The sequence below is a fragment of the Lycium barbarum genome, chromosome 7 (genome assembly GCF_019175385.1).
Source record: "Lycium barbarum isolate Lr01 chromosome 7, ASM1917538v2, whole genome shotgun sequence".
In the NCBI taxonomy this organism is placed as follows: Eukaryota; Viridiplantae; Streptophyta; class Magnoliopsida; order Solanales; family Solanaceae; genus Lycium; species Lycium barbarum.
This window is the reverse complement of record NC_083343.1, coordinates 88,804,777-88,817,162: the sequence shown is the minus strand read 5'-3', so window position 1 is coordinate 88,817,162 and position 12,386 is coordinate 88,804,777. Positions and strand designations below refer to the sequence as shown.

Sequence of the window (12,386 nt, the reverse complement as noted above, 5' to 3'; positions counted from 1 at the left end):
GACTCCGCCTCTTCTTATCATATGAAAAGAAAATGTACATTGTACACTACTAAAAATCTCTATTTTCTCATTGAATTTCTCATCGAAAAATGTTCAGTGGGTATTTCCCACTGAATGTCGGTGCGAAAAATCTAAATAGGTGTGTTCACACGGAAAACTTGGGAAGTTTTCCAACATCTCAATGGGAACTTATTTCCCATCATGCCTTTTCCCAGAAATCTGGTTCGTTGAAAATGAGGTGGAAAAATTCATATTTTATTGTACAAATTTCCCTCCAAATGTTGGTGGCAAAAACTTCTATTTCTAATAGCGATGGCTATTTGTTATATATAGGTAATATATAAGTATTATTTAATAATAATATTATTAAATAAATAAAAGAGAAGGAATATTAGTTTGAATTAGATTCTACTGTTGCCTTAAGTTGGTTACAAAACCAACAGTTATGTTGCTTCAATTTTCATCTAACAGGGGCCTTACCATTTTAAATTGAGAATAACGTTCATGTTAGAAAGTTAACTTGGCATGTATTTTGGCAGAAGGCAGATTATGAGAACGGACACATCTCTGTTTCAACAACGTGCCATATTCCAACTTAAACAAATTCAATCATTTCTTCTTGTTTCCTTCTTCCAAACCTTCATTCTTTTGGGTTGAGTTCTAGTGGTAGAAGAAACCAAAGTCGCATGATTTTTAGAGTAGGCATTGTATTCTGGGGATGGACTTTCCAGTCAACCACTTGCATAGTATGGAAAAATTACTATTCTAAAGATAGTTTCCTGAAAGCGCCTTGCCTATTCGTTCTGTGTTTCATTGAATTATCTTTTATTGATTTCTCGCTTTGTTTATTAAATTTGTCTTGCACAAAGTTACTTCATTGTGTTATTTTGAATATTCTACAACACTAATAAATTTTATTTTGCTTGATACGCGAAAGTGGACAAGTAAAAATGAAAATCTATTTTTAAAATAATAGACAAGTAAAAGTGAACGGAGGGAGTAATTGATTTTAGATCATAATGCATTAGCCGTTAATAGACATGTTGGAATATTATAAACGAAATTGGGTATAATTAAGCAAATCATTTTCATATGCTTAATCATACATCCTCCAAGAACGGATGAATGAAGGAATATCGTGACGAGGGTGTTTAACCCAAAATTGACTAGAATAATCCGCATTACTATCGCTTCTTACCAACCAATTATACAACCACCATTAATATGTGCTTTATCCCCTATGAAATAATTTATTCAGATGATCCTCGTGGCCATAATCTTTCACAAAGCATGTCTTAACCACTCCTTTTTTTGTTTGGTTGTTGGATTTATAAGATTTAGTTATAATTGGTCTCAAGTATGGATAAAATAAGAGGATTTCAAACGTTTTATGACAACATAAAATAATCTAACTATAGTATATTCTGTGATAGTAAACTCTTTGGAAAGAGCTACCTTTGAATCTGAATAGAGCGGAATAAATATGACGAATTCATATAATCTACTCAAGTTATTTCAGATTAGAGCATATACAAATATTGTAAGATCTAATGTCCAGACAATCCGACAAGAACGTCCGCTAACAATTATATATGAATTCTCACTTCAATAAAGCAACTCATGTAATCGTCATACCAATATATTAAAATAAAATGAGAAATAAGTTAGATATATTTCCCACTAGTAAATATTACCAATATGGTCTAAAGCATATTTCCCACTAATAAATAGTATCACTCATATGAATCTTTTTCCTTCAATTTTACCCTCTTTAGCTAGGTCTGCATTTATCCTAGAAATTGTATCTCTTCATAATGGTTTTACTGATGTAAAAATAATGTAATTTATTACGATAGTTTTTTTCTTCTTTGAATGCTGAATTCATTTATACATCCCACCTATGAACTTGAAAAGCTAAATGGATGTAGAACATAGCAAATTAAACCTAAATAATGATCAAAACTCTATCAGCATTTACCAACAAAAGCAGATACACTCACATCTGAGCAAATAAATTTCCGTGAACTGCTCAAACGTTTGTCATGTTAAGAGTAACATGAAGTGTTTAAAGGGGCTACCAGGAAAAGAATGGAACCACCAACTAAGGTATGAGATGAAGCCTTAAAATTGGTGAATCCATAGTTCCAGTAATACAAATAAACTACATTTCACCCCTCTTGTGTACACTGCAATGGCAAGGCAACTTCTATACATGAATCGATTATTTAATTTACGTACAACATTCTAATGTACCTGCCCCCGAGTGCTACCAAGGTCTTCTGGGGCTCTGAAATGCATCTCCCCCTGAACTTCAACAGCTGCCTCCACACGATATCAGATTCTCAATTGTCAGGCAGTGTTGAGAAGTATTCTCTAAGCATGTCACAGAACTGCATCGCAGTCTTTTCTTCTAATAGCCAAATCTTACCACCACCATGATTTATATGCTACTTGATGTTTCACCTTCATTAGATGGTTCAAAGCATTCCCACGGGTTGGAGTAGAAATAATCCTCTTCTTTAGGTCGGTCAGGAATCACCAACCTCTTCGTAGGGTTTCCCATGTGTTCAGCGTGAGCTTCCTTAACAGCAGTAGAAAACTCATTCCACGTAAACGATCCATCATTATACTGGTCTATCAAATCTACGAGGAGGTTTCTGTCCAGCAAAATCGTTTTCCTGAATCCAAGATGTCTGCATAGAATGGGAGACCTTTACATAAAAGTCCTTAATCAAAAGCTACTAATAAAGTACATTCTCTACAACAGAAGCAAAAATTGAATTGAGACCAGTAACTTATTTTACAATAATGTGCATCGATATTTAATGAAAGGCTACTTATAAACCACGCATGGCATAACAACACCCTATTAGTTTCTTGCATTGCTCCTAATAGTTTGCATAAATAGAGAATTTTATCAGCAGAAAATACCTGCGATGTCCGTCAACAACTTTAGCCATGTTTCCATCATATGTCGGAACAAAGATATCACTCTCCAGCGAAACAAGATAATCCAATGCAGCCATCTGTGAAGAGTGATTTTGAAAGAACCTAAGCTCAGAAGGCTCTAGTAGTGTCTCCTTCCTCACCTGCTCATAACAAACCAAGCACAAAAGGTGAGTCAGCCAATTCAGGAAAACATATTCCAAAGCTTAAAGAAAAACTTGGCACTTTCTTGACTACCAGATTTGGATAAGCTGCCGCAAGACTCGCCATTCTCCTTGTCCCACCATATATCTCCCCAGCAGCAATATAAACTTGGATGCTAGAATCAATGTCCAATGCCCTTAAAGTAAGGGCAGTCTCCTCGGGTGTCAAAGGACAGAGACCATCTCTTCTTTTCAATTCAGAGTTTATGATTTTTTCTTTCCACCACGGATAAGCGTATCTGTAAAAGGATTGCATCAGACAAAGAAAGAGAGATAACTTAAGGCCGCCGCTGAATACAAGATATTACTTTACCTCATTCTTGTCAACTCTTCAACCTCATCCTTGTTGCAGCCCTGATTACAGCCAGAGAAAGCTAACATATCCATTTCATACCTCAGGTGCAGCACCATAAAAGGACCCTTTTGTCTGAGAAGTCGAATAACCTTTTTACCCAACTCTTCTATCTGAGGGGTAAATTTTAAGGCACCAAAATTGACTCGGCACCGCAGCTTCTGAATTTCAAAAGGCAGACCATTATTGGCAAGCCGAGCATCAGTTCTGTTTAAGTGAACAACTTTATATTTCCGTATCAAAGGAAGGACCTGTACTCAGTAAATGTGACCATCATTACTCGGAAAGACGATGCAAGTAATAAATACAAAGCATCGTGGCATGAAAGCACAAACCTGATGTTGGTAGTAAGAAATATCAGACCAACTAATAGGAGGCATGGTATAAATCATTCCTAGCACTACTCTCCTCTTCAGTCTTCGGGGTAGCTCTTTCAATATTCGAACTTCATCCCTCAAGGACGTTATAAAATGATCAATGTCAAATATGTCTTCAAATTCACTGCAACTCAAAATTCATTTTAATTTCCAACACAGATCATCAAACTTTCTTTCTAAAGAAGCTAGTGATTCATAAGACCACCAAAAAAATACAAGAAACTTGAGGACACACCTTGGATCAGCCCAAAAGGAGGTTTTATCCAGCTCGGGTACTATAAGAGTCACATTCAAATATCTTGCGATAGCAACCATATCACATATCTGGAACAACACAAGGCAAAGAAAAAAGGAAGAAGTCAAATACAGAATGGTGTAATCTTGTCTTATTACATTTAGTGAACTGATATAATCTAAAGTAACTCACTGCTGCTCGCATTTGATTAAGACCTCCGTTACATGAAACCATGAGATAACCATTATTCTGGTAAACCCCTGAAATTCAGAAATAATCATCAGAACGGTCAGTCTCGTCATAACTGTAAATCCATGGGGAGATCTGCGACAGAGCAAAAATGAAACATACATGCAGAGCAGGAAATTTCCCAACATTTCACTTTTTTTGTATAAAATAACTGCTGACAGCTACTTTAGTATGTGCCACAATTAGTTATTCAGCTAATATCGTAGCAATATACTCAAACATCTCAACTCATGTTTTAAAATTCCATACTATAATCAGCATCATGCCACAAAAACCCTGTGATTGGAGAAAGATCCCTTCATTAATAAGTCCTCCTTCAACAATGTGCATGCATACCATTAAGCTATATGCATCAATAGTTTCATATTTTCACTTAGGAAAAACCATTATCCTCTTTTCCGTAATGCAAGTTGCACGGTTGTTCCCTTTTGCTCATCATCATGACATACTACTAGTACAATAGTAGGAAAAGCATACAATGTATAAACTATATTTTAATCACAAATTTGTAAATTGTGGTTGTCATTCATCATAGACTGCTTTCAGGAAGATTTTACCTAATGCTACCCTCCTCATGCATTTGGGCTTGGGACAGGGTATTAGAGAAAAACATATTGAGAAGAATTAAACAAACAGCACTAGGAGCCCGTTTAGATTGGCTTATAAATTGCTTATAAGCTGTTTTCAGCTTTTTTGAGTGTTTGGCTGGTCAGCTTAAAGTCATTTTGTGCTTAAAATAAGCTCAAAAAAATAATTGGGCCCATTTGACTTAGCTTATCTAAAGCAGCTTATAAGCTGAAAACAGCTTATAAGCCAAAAAAAAAATAAGTTAGACTACCCCAACTTATTTTTTTTAGCTTATAAGCTGTTTGCAAACAGCTTATAGGCATAAGCCCATCCAAACAGGCTCTAGGACAGAAAATATATACACACATATGAATAACATTACATTAGTTAAAAGAGTTAATGGTCAAAAACACATTTGCACTATCACTGTATTGCAAGTTTCACACCCTAACTATTGGTTGTTCCCTTTTCCTTCCTAAACTATCACCGTATATGTATTAAAACACATCTCGAAGATGACTAGGCCAACTATCAGTTGTTCCTTTTTCTAACTTGGGCTATCACCATCTATGTATTAAAACACACTTGGAAGCTAACTAGGCCAACTATTAGTTGTTCTTTTTTCTCACTTGCACTATCACCATCTATATATTAAAACACACCTCAAAGTTGATTAGGCCAACTATCAATTGTTTCCTTTTCCCACCTGAACTATCACCATCTACTCAACTAGATGTGTTTTAATACAATTGCTGATACTTCAAGTAAGATAAGGAAACAGCCGATATGGTGAGAAACTCGCGAAAAAGTGATTAGTTTAGGTGTATATTTTACCATTATCTGTAGTTTAAAAAAAAAAGGAAAGAAATAAAGCTACTCACTCTTTGGTGGAAGAGCTCTAGCAGGGACAGATTTAACAACCAATGATGATGTAACAGAAGAGTACTCATGGGAAAAGCAAGAAGGCCACCCTTTCAAAACACTAGGACCCCAAAGCTCACCCAATGTGGTGAATTGGACAAAACAAGTCCACAATAACACCATTGTTGTAGCCCTTATCATCCATAGCTTCATTCTTGACCTATGTGGAAATACTATACAACTCTTCAGTTTCTCAACATGACTATCTGTCCCTTTTAGCCCCAATACACCCCATCTCCTTCTCCTCCTTTCCCTCTCTTCCATATATACACTCAACTACTATAATTGCAACTCCTATTTTGGATAATGTAGGATCCAAAATCAATGAGAAATAAAAGAAGATTATTCCCAAGTCAAGTTTCTTGATAAACTGAACAAACACAAAGATAGAAGAGAATGAATGAGGATAAGTGTGTGAGATCTAAAGGGTTTTTTTTTTTCTTTTCTGGCCGGAATCTTGAAACACCGGTAGGACAAAAAGGTGGATGAGGATGAGAGTAGGATAGAGAATGGTGTGGCTAATTGTGCTTGATTATTTCTTAAGCATATGGGGTCATTGGTTGGATGAGTGGTAATTATCTCATGTGGACAACTTCACATTTCTTTCATGTTCTTGCTACTTGCTTCACCGGTAGGACAAAAAGGTAGATGAGGATGAGAGTAGGATAGAGAATGGTGTGGCTAATTGTGCTTGATTATTTCTTAAGCATATGGGGTCATTGGTTGGATGAGTGGTAATTATCTCATGTGGACAACTTCACATTTCTTTCATGTTCTTGCTACTTGCTTCTCACTCTCTTGTGCTGCAACTACATGGATTTGGTGAGCAAAGCTATGGGGATATATATTAGGACGGTGCAAAGCTATGAGGATATATATATTAGGAAGGTTCACAAATCGGTTCGGTTCGGTGAGCAAAGCTATGGGGATATATATTAGGACCGTTCACAAATCGGTTCGGTTTGGTTTTGGCCATCATCGAGTTGAAATTTTGAATTTCGACTTTCTAAAATTCTTAACCAAACTCGATCCATTCTAGGTTCAATTTGATTGGTTTTTTATTATTTCGGTTCAGTTACACAAATCGATTTGTTCGGTTTATTCGAAATTTAAACAAGTAACTATTTCATTTCAGTTTTAGAGTAAACATAACAAAAAATAATGATATCCTAAACTTGCAGCCTTATAACCAAGAAAAAACCATAAACTTGTAAGCATAATAGCATATAAATAGCAAAACAAGAGCTTGACAACTTGTGCAAGCATACAAATCCGCCAACACCACATTACATATACCAAATTAGTCATATTAGTCACTAGTGGCATATAAATTCGGTTTGTTCGGATCGGTTCGGTTGATAATTAAAGTCAACCGTATCCAAACGGTTAAACCATAATATTTTACAATTGCATTTGTAATCGAAATCAAATTGTATTATCCAAATTGAATTATCCGAATGATTTCGAATCAGTTCAAAAATTCGGATTGAATCTATTTGTGCGCATATATATATATATATATATATATATATATATATATATATATATATATATATATATATATATATATATATATATATATATATATATATATATATATTAGGCGAGAATAAGATAGAACTAAATTATCTCTATTTGTTGGTACTTGCTAGTACACAATATTAACATTCAAAACAACATATGAACTACATATGACAGTCTTTTGTTTTAACAACCGATGGAGCAAATCAAATACTGTCTGTGTCCTAATTTATGTGCTATTTTTCACTCTTTGAAAGTCAAATAAATAAAAAATTCTTCTATGATTTGTTCGTATGACCATTAAATATTTTAAATTATTAATTATTATGACTTATAGTACTTTTATATAGTTTCATAAAAAAAATCAAAAACCTGAAAAAATTATATTTGTATTAACGATCAAAATAAAGAAGTTTGATTCTCAAAATCTAAAAGTTGTTACATTAATTGGGACGAAGGGGTATACTATTGTTGTTGTGTCTATTTTTTTTTTTTTTTTTTTTAAAGGAATGAGGAACAACTACACGCACATGAAGTAGGTTATCACTAATAATCTATCATCTGTCGAATTTCATGCAGATTTAAATATATGTATATACTCCCTTCGTCCCAATTTAAGTGTATTACTTTGCTTTTTCATTTGTTTTAAAAAAAAGTGTCTCTTTTTATATTTAGTAAGTTAACAGTTCAAACATCCTACATGACAAGTTTAAAACCACAAGATTCAAAAGACATTTTAGTACATTGCACACATCTTTAATTTAGGACCACAAGATTCAGAAGTCTCTTTTTACTCCTTAAACTTTGTGCTCAGTCAAAGTAAGACACTTAAACTGAAACGGAGGGAGTAGAAAACAATAAAAACAAATATATACATAGATGACATCAACTTGGGAGATTTAGGCTTGGCCATGATGTTATACTTCCATTAGATATTTCGCATAATGTTTTCAATACGTGTATAGGAATTTTCATATTTATTATCAAAACAACAACAATAATGTAGCTCCCAAACACACACGCAAGTATACGCAGTCGTACGTACAAATAATAAAGTGATTGAGAATCAAGTGTCGAATCTACAGAGACTTGTTGTCACACCCCAAACCATGGCCTGGGCGTAACACGACTCTCGATGCCTAACTACATGTGACCGAGTGAACCACATGGCTTGCTGACTCAACCTAGACATGAACTGATGCGGAATAAACCCTAATCATGCATAATTAAGTAAAGCGTAGGACCATAAATCATAAATCTGAAAATATCATAATGTGGAATAGTCTGAATGAACATAATAATAATGAGCTAAAATGACTAGACGACTCTGAAATATCTGACATAACATAACTGACTAGTCTATGAAACCTCTGACATGAATCTGACTACTAAACTGTTTATCGGGACAAGGCCCCTGGCATAACTTAATTGCATAACTGAAATAACATAAATGAAGCTAAAACCCTGAATAGAATAGGGACCAAAAGCTAATACGTGTTGAGTCCTAAGGTGCTGATCTGTCGTCCTGTAAATCTGCATCGTGAAATGCAGGCCCCCAGGCAAATAAAGGGGACGTCAGTACACTTGAATTGCACTGGTATGTAAAGCAACTGAATGAAGTAAAGCATGGCACATGAAGTAATAGAACTGAAACAGAAACAGAAACTGTAAGCTGAACCATGAACATGAATATCACCTGACATGAATATGTAAGTATGACATGAGTAAAATATTCTAAGTCTGTAAAGAAATCTGTGTGAGAGCATTATTATAACCGACATGTAACCACCACATAAGCACATGGCATCTGTTCTCTGCCCGATCAGCTAAGCCACCTCGTACCTTGCGGGGGTATAAGACATGAACATAAACATGAATGGATCCAATAACCACAAATAGGTAAACATGAAGGTATCATCCTAACTGGGTGGAGTGATCCTTATCCTACACTGGCATACGTAGTTTCAGGTTGTTTGAGCCTTCTCGGTAATCTGTACTACTCCCAAAATATGAACATGGATATAGTTGGCTTAGTAGCCCATGAATGATATAACTTGCTTGTAAACATGATTCTTGCTTGTATTACAACATGAAAATAATATATTATATGACTTGTATGAAAACATAGAGACATGTAGGAGTTTCATGAAAATAAGCATAATAGTTCATATCTTGCAAGTAAGGATCCGTGGAATGCAAAGTATGGGTTTTCATTAATTACAGGTAGATTCTCAATAACTAAAAGGGACTAGTAAGAACACAATAACGAAGTAATCATACAAACATGGTATATCATGGTACATGAACTTAGGGTTATCATGAACATGGAGAAAACCCTAGTTTTGGCGAACTTTTATATAATCATAGAGGAACAAGGCGTGGGGAAGACAATGATGTTTCTACATGTAGATAGAAACCCTACATACCAGGTATGCTCCAAACTTTCAATAAAAATCTGAACTTTGAATAAGAATCCCAAAGCTTAAATCTTAAATCCCTCTAATTGGGTTTTCTTGAAACCCTAGGTTAAGAACAACGGTTTTCTTGTTTAGATATATGAATACATGATAGAATTTGACCTGGAATGATTGGAATAGGCTTACCTTAGAGTACCTTGAAGGTTGGGAGAAAAGAACTTCGTGCTAGGGCTTGGGAATGTGAAAAGTGAGAAATAAAACCGAAGTCTCGAATTTATACTGTTCACTGAAGCGGGAGATGTACAAGCGCAAAGTACGTCCTGTACCTTGTGGCCCATACCTGGAATGCAAATTCCAGTAGCTGGGTTAAAATCACTGTGAAGTATGAGAGGAAAGTGTGTCCTGAACTTCAAAGTGCAGCCCGCACATTGTGCCCGTACTTTGATAGCAATTTCCAGAAACTCCATTTTTCTCCATGCCAAGTGCGGCTTAAAAGTACGGACTGTACTTGGAAGTACGACCCTCATATTGACCGTCGAAATTCAAATTTCAAGTTTCAACACTTTTGTCTGATATTCTAAGTCCCAAATCCTGAATCATAGCCTAGTTTAATGGTAAGAGGTGTTACAATATCTCCCCCTTGGGATCATTCGTCCTTAAATGATAGGTCATGGTTAAGAATGGAACTGGACATGGCTTGAGTGCATGAACGTGAAGGAAACACGACATGAAACATGGATATTGAATTAACATGACATTGTTACATAGAAACATGAATATTGAGACATGGAACATGGGCACTGGATACATGACATGAGCGTGAAACATGATACATGACATGGACTATGGAAGGTTACCTTGAGCGTTCTTTGCTTGCTCTTCAAACAAATGGGGATACCTGGATTTCATGTCCTCTTTGGCTTCCCATTTAGCCTCTTCGACTCTCTGACTCCTCCATAGCACTTTTACTGAGGCAACCACTTTAGTTCTCAACTTGTGAACCTGACGATCAAGGATGGCTATAGGGATCTCTTCGTAAGTCAAAACATCCTTAATTGTTATAGTATCAGTAGGAACAACCAACGACGGGTCTCCCACATACTTCCTTAACATAGCAGCCAACTTTTGTGGCAATTCAAGCTCATAAGCTACTTGACCAACCCTTCGCAGGATCCTATAAGGTTCAATATATCTGGGACTGAGCTTTCCCTTCTTTAAACCTGATAACACCCTTCATAGGTGAAACTTTAAGAAGCACCCAATCATCAACTTGAAACTCTAAGACTTCCGGCGACTCTGAGTCGTTTTCAAATGCTCCTGAATTGACTTGACTTTCTTCATAGCCTGGTAGATCAAATCTGGTCCTAGCAATTCTGCTTCACCCACTTTAAACCAACCAATAGGTGATCTACACCTTCGCCCATACAAGGCTTCAAACGGGGCCATCTTAATACTAGCATGATAACTGTTATTATAAGCAAATTAAATTAGAGGCATGTGGTCATCCCAATTACCTTTGAAGTCTAGGACACATGCTCTCAGCATGTCCTCAAGAGTTTGAATAGTGCGCTCTGCCTGGCCATCTGTCTGAGGATGGAAAACTATGCTGAGGTTTACCTTAGTACCCAATCCTTTCTCAAAGGATCTCCAAAAGTTCACTGTGAACTGAGCACCACGATCTGAAATGATAGACACTGGGGTCCCATGCAATCTGACAACCTCCCGAATATACAACTTAGCATAATCTTCTGTTGAATCTGTGGTCTTAACTGAAAAAAAGTGTGCTGACTTAGTAAGTCGGTCTACAATCACTCAAATCGAATCATGTCTGCGGGATGAACTAGGTAGACCTGTTATAAAGTCCATAATTATCATCTCCCATTTCCAGACAAGAATATCAATATTTTGTGCCAAGTACCAGATCTCTGGTATTCGGCTTTCACTTGCTTGCAATTCGGACACTTAGCTACAAAATCTGCTACATTCTTTTTCATGTCGTTCCACTAATAAATCTCCTTAAGATCATGATACATCTTAGTGGAACTTGGATGGCTGGAATACCTGGAATTGTGAGCTTGTGACATGATTCTCTCTCTGAGCCCATCTACATCCGGAATACGTAATCGACCTCGGTACCATCATCTCTGCCTTGTTCAAAAGCCATTGTCTTATGCCTGTGGATCCCCTCTTTCAGCTGTAACAAGTAGGGATCACTAAACTGCTTCTCTTTGACTTTAACCACTAAAGAGGAATGAGCTCTGTTCTGAACAACAACAACACCATCCTCCGAGTCCAAAAGTCGAACTCTAAGACTGGCCAAACACCGAACTTCTTTTATCATAGTTCTCTTATGTGCCTCAACGTGGGCTAAACTTCCCATGGAACGCCGACTAAGGGCATCGGCTACAACATTAGATTTCCCTGGATGATAGAGAATATGCACATTATAGTCCTTAAGCAATTCGAGTCATCTTCTCTGCCTAAGATTCAACTACCTTTGCTTAAAGACATACTGCATGCTTTTATCAACATGCACCCCATACAAATAACTTCTCACGACCTATTTTGCCTAAGTTGTGCGAGCACTTACCTTCCCTC

At 36.2% G+C, this 12,386-nt stretch overlaps 2 protein-coding genes across 4 annotated transcripts; both read right to left on the bottom strand.

Annotated features, from left to right (window-relative positions):
• Positions 1–1,950: 1,950 nt before the first annotated feature.
• LOC132603533 (rhamnogalacturonan I rhamnosyltransferase 1-like) lies at positions 1,951–6,686 on the bottom strand. Of its 3 annotated transcripts, none has more exons than XM_060316639.1 (8): positions 5,811–6,686; positions 4,306–4,373; positions 4,114–4,202; positions 3,837–4,002; positions 3,463–3,662; positions 3,184–3,388; positions 2,932–3,089; positions 1,951–2,711 (listed from the first exon to the last, which is right to left on the bottom strand). In XM_060316639.1, exons 1-8 carry the CDS (start codon positions 6,112–6,114, stop codon positions 2,441–2,443), a joined length of 1,461 nt encoding a protein of 486 aa, XP_060172622.1. In that variant the 5' UTR covers positions 6,115–6,686; the 3' UTR covers positions 1,951–2,440. The 3 variants fall into 3 exon arrangements, with proteins under 3 accessions (XP_060172622.1, XP_060172620.1, XP_060172621.1); XM_060316637.1 differs by having other exon boundaries at positions 3,463–3,752; positions 5,811–6,685; XM_060316638.1 differs by having other exon boundaries at positions 1,951–2,693; positions 3,463–3,752; positions 5,811–6,682.
• A 3,945-nt stretch (positions 6,687–10,631) lies between these two features.
• On the bottom strand, positions 10,632–12,129 carry LOC132601579 (uncharacterized). Its single transcript, XM_060314662.1, has 3 exons — positions 11,897–12,129; positions 11,116–11,253; positions 10,632–11,019 (listed from the first exon to the last, which is right to left on the bottom strand). The coding sequence occupies exons 1-3, from the start codon at positions 12,127–12,129 to the stop codon at positions 10,632–10,634; spliced, it is 759 nt and encodes a 252-aa protein (XP_060170645.1).
• Positions 12,130–12,386: the final 257 nt, after the last annotated feature.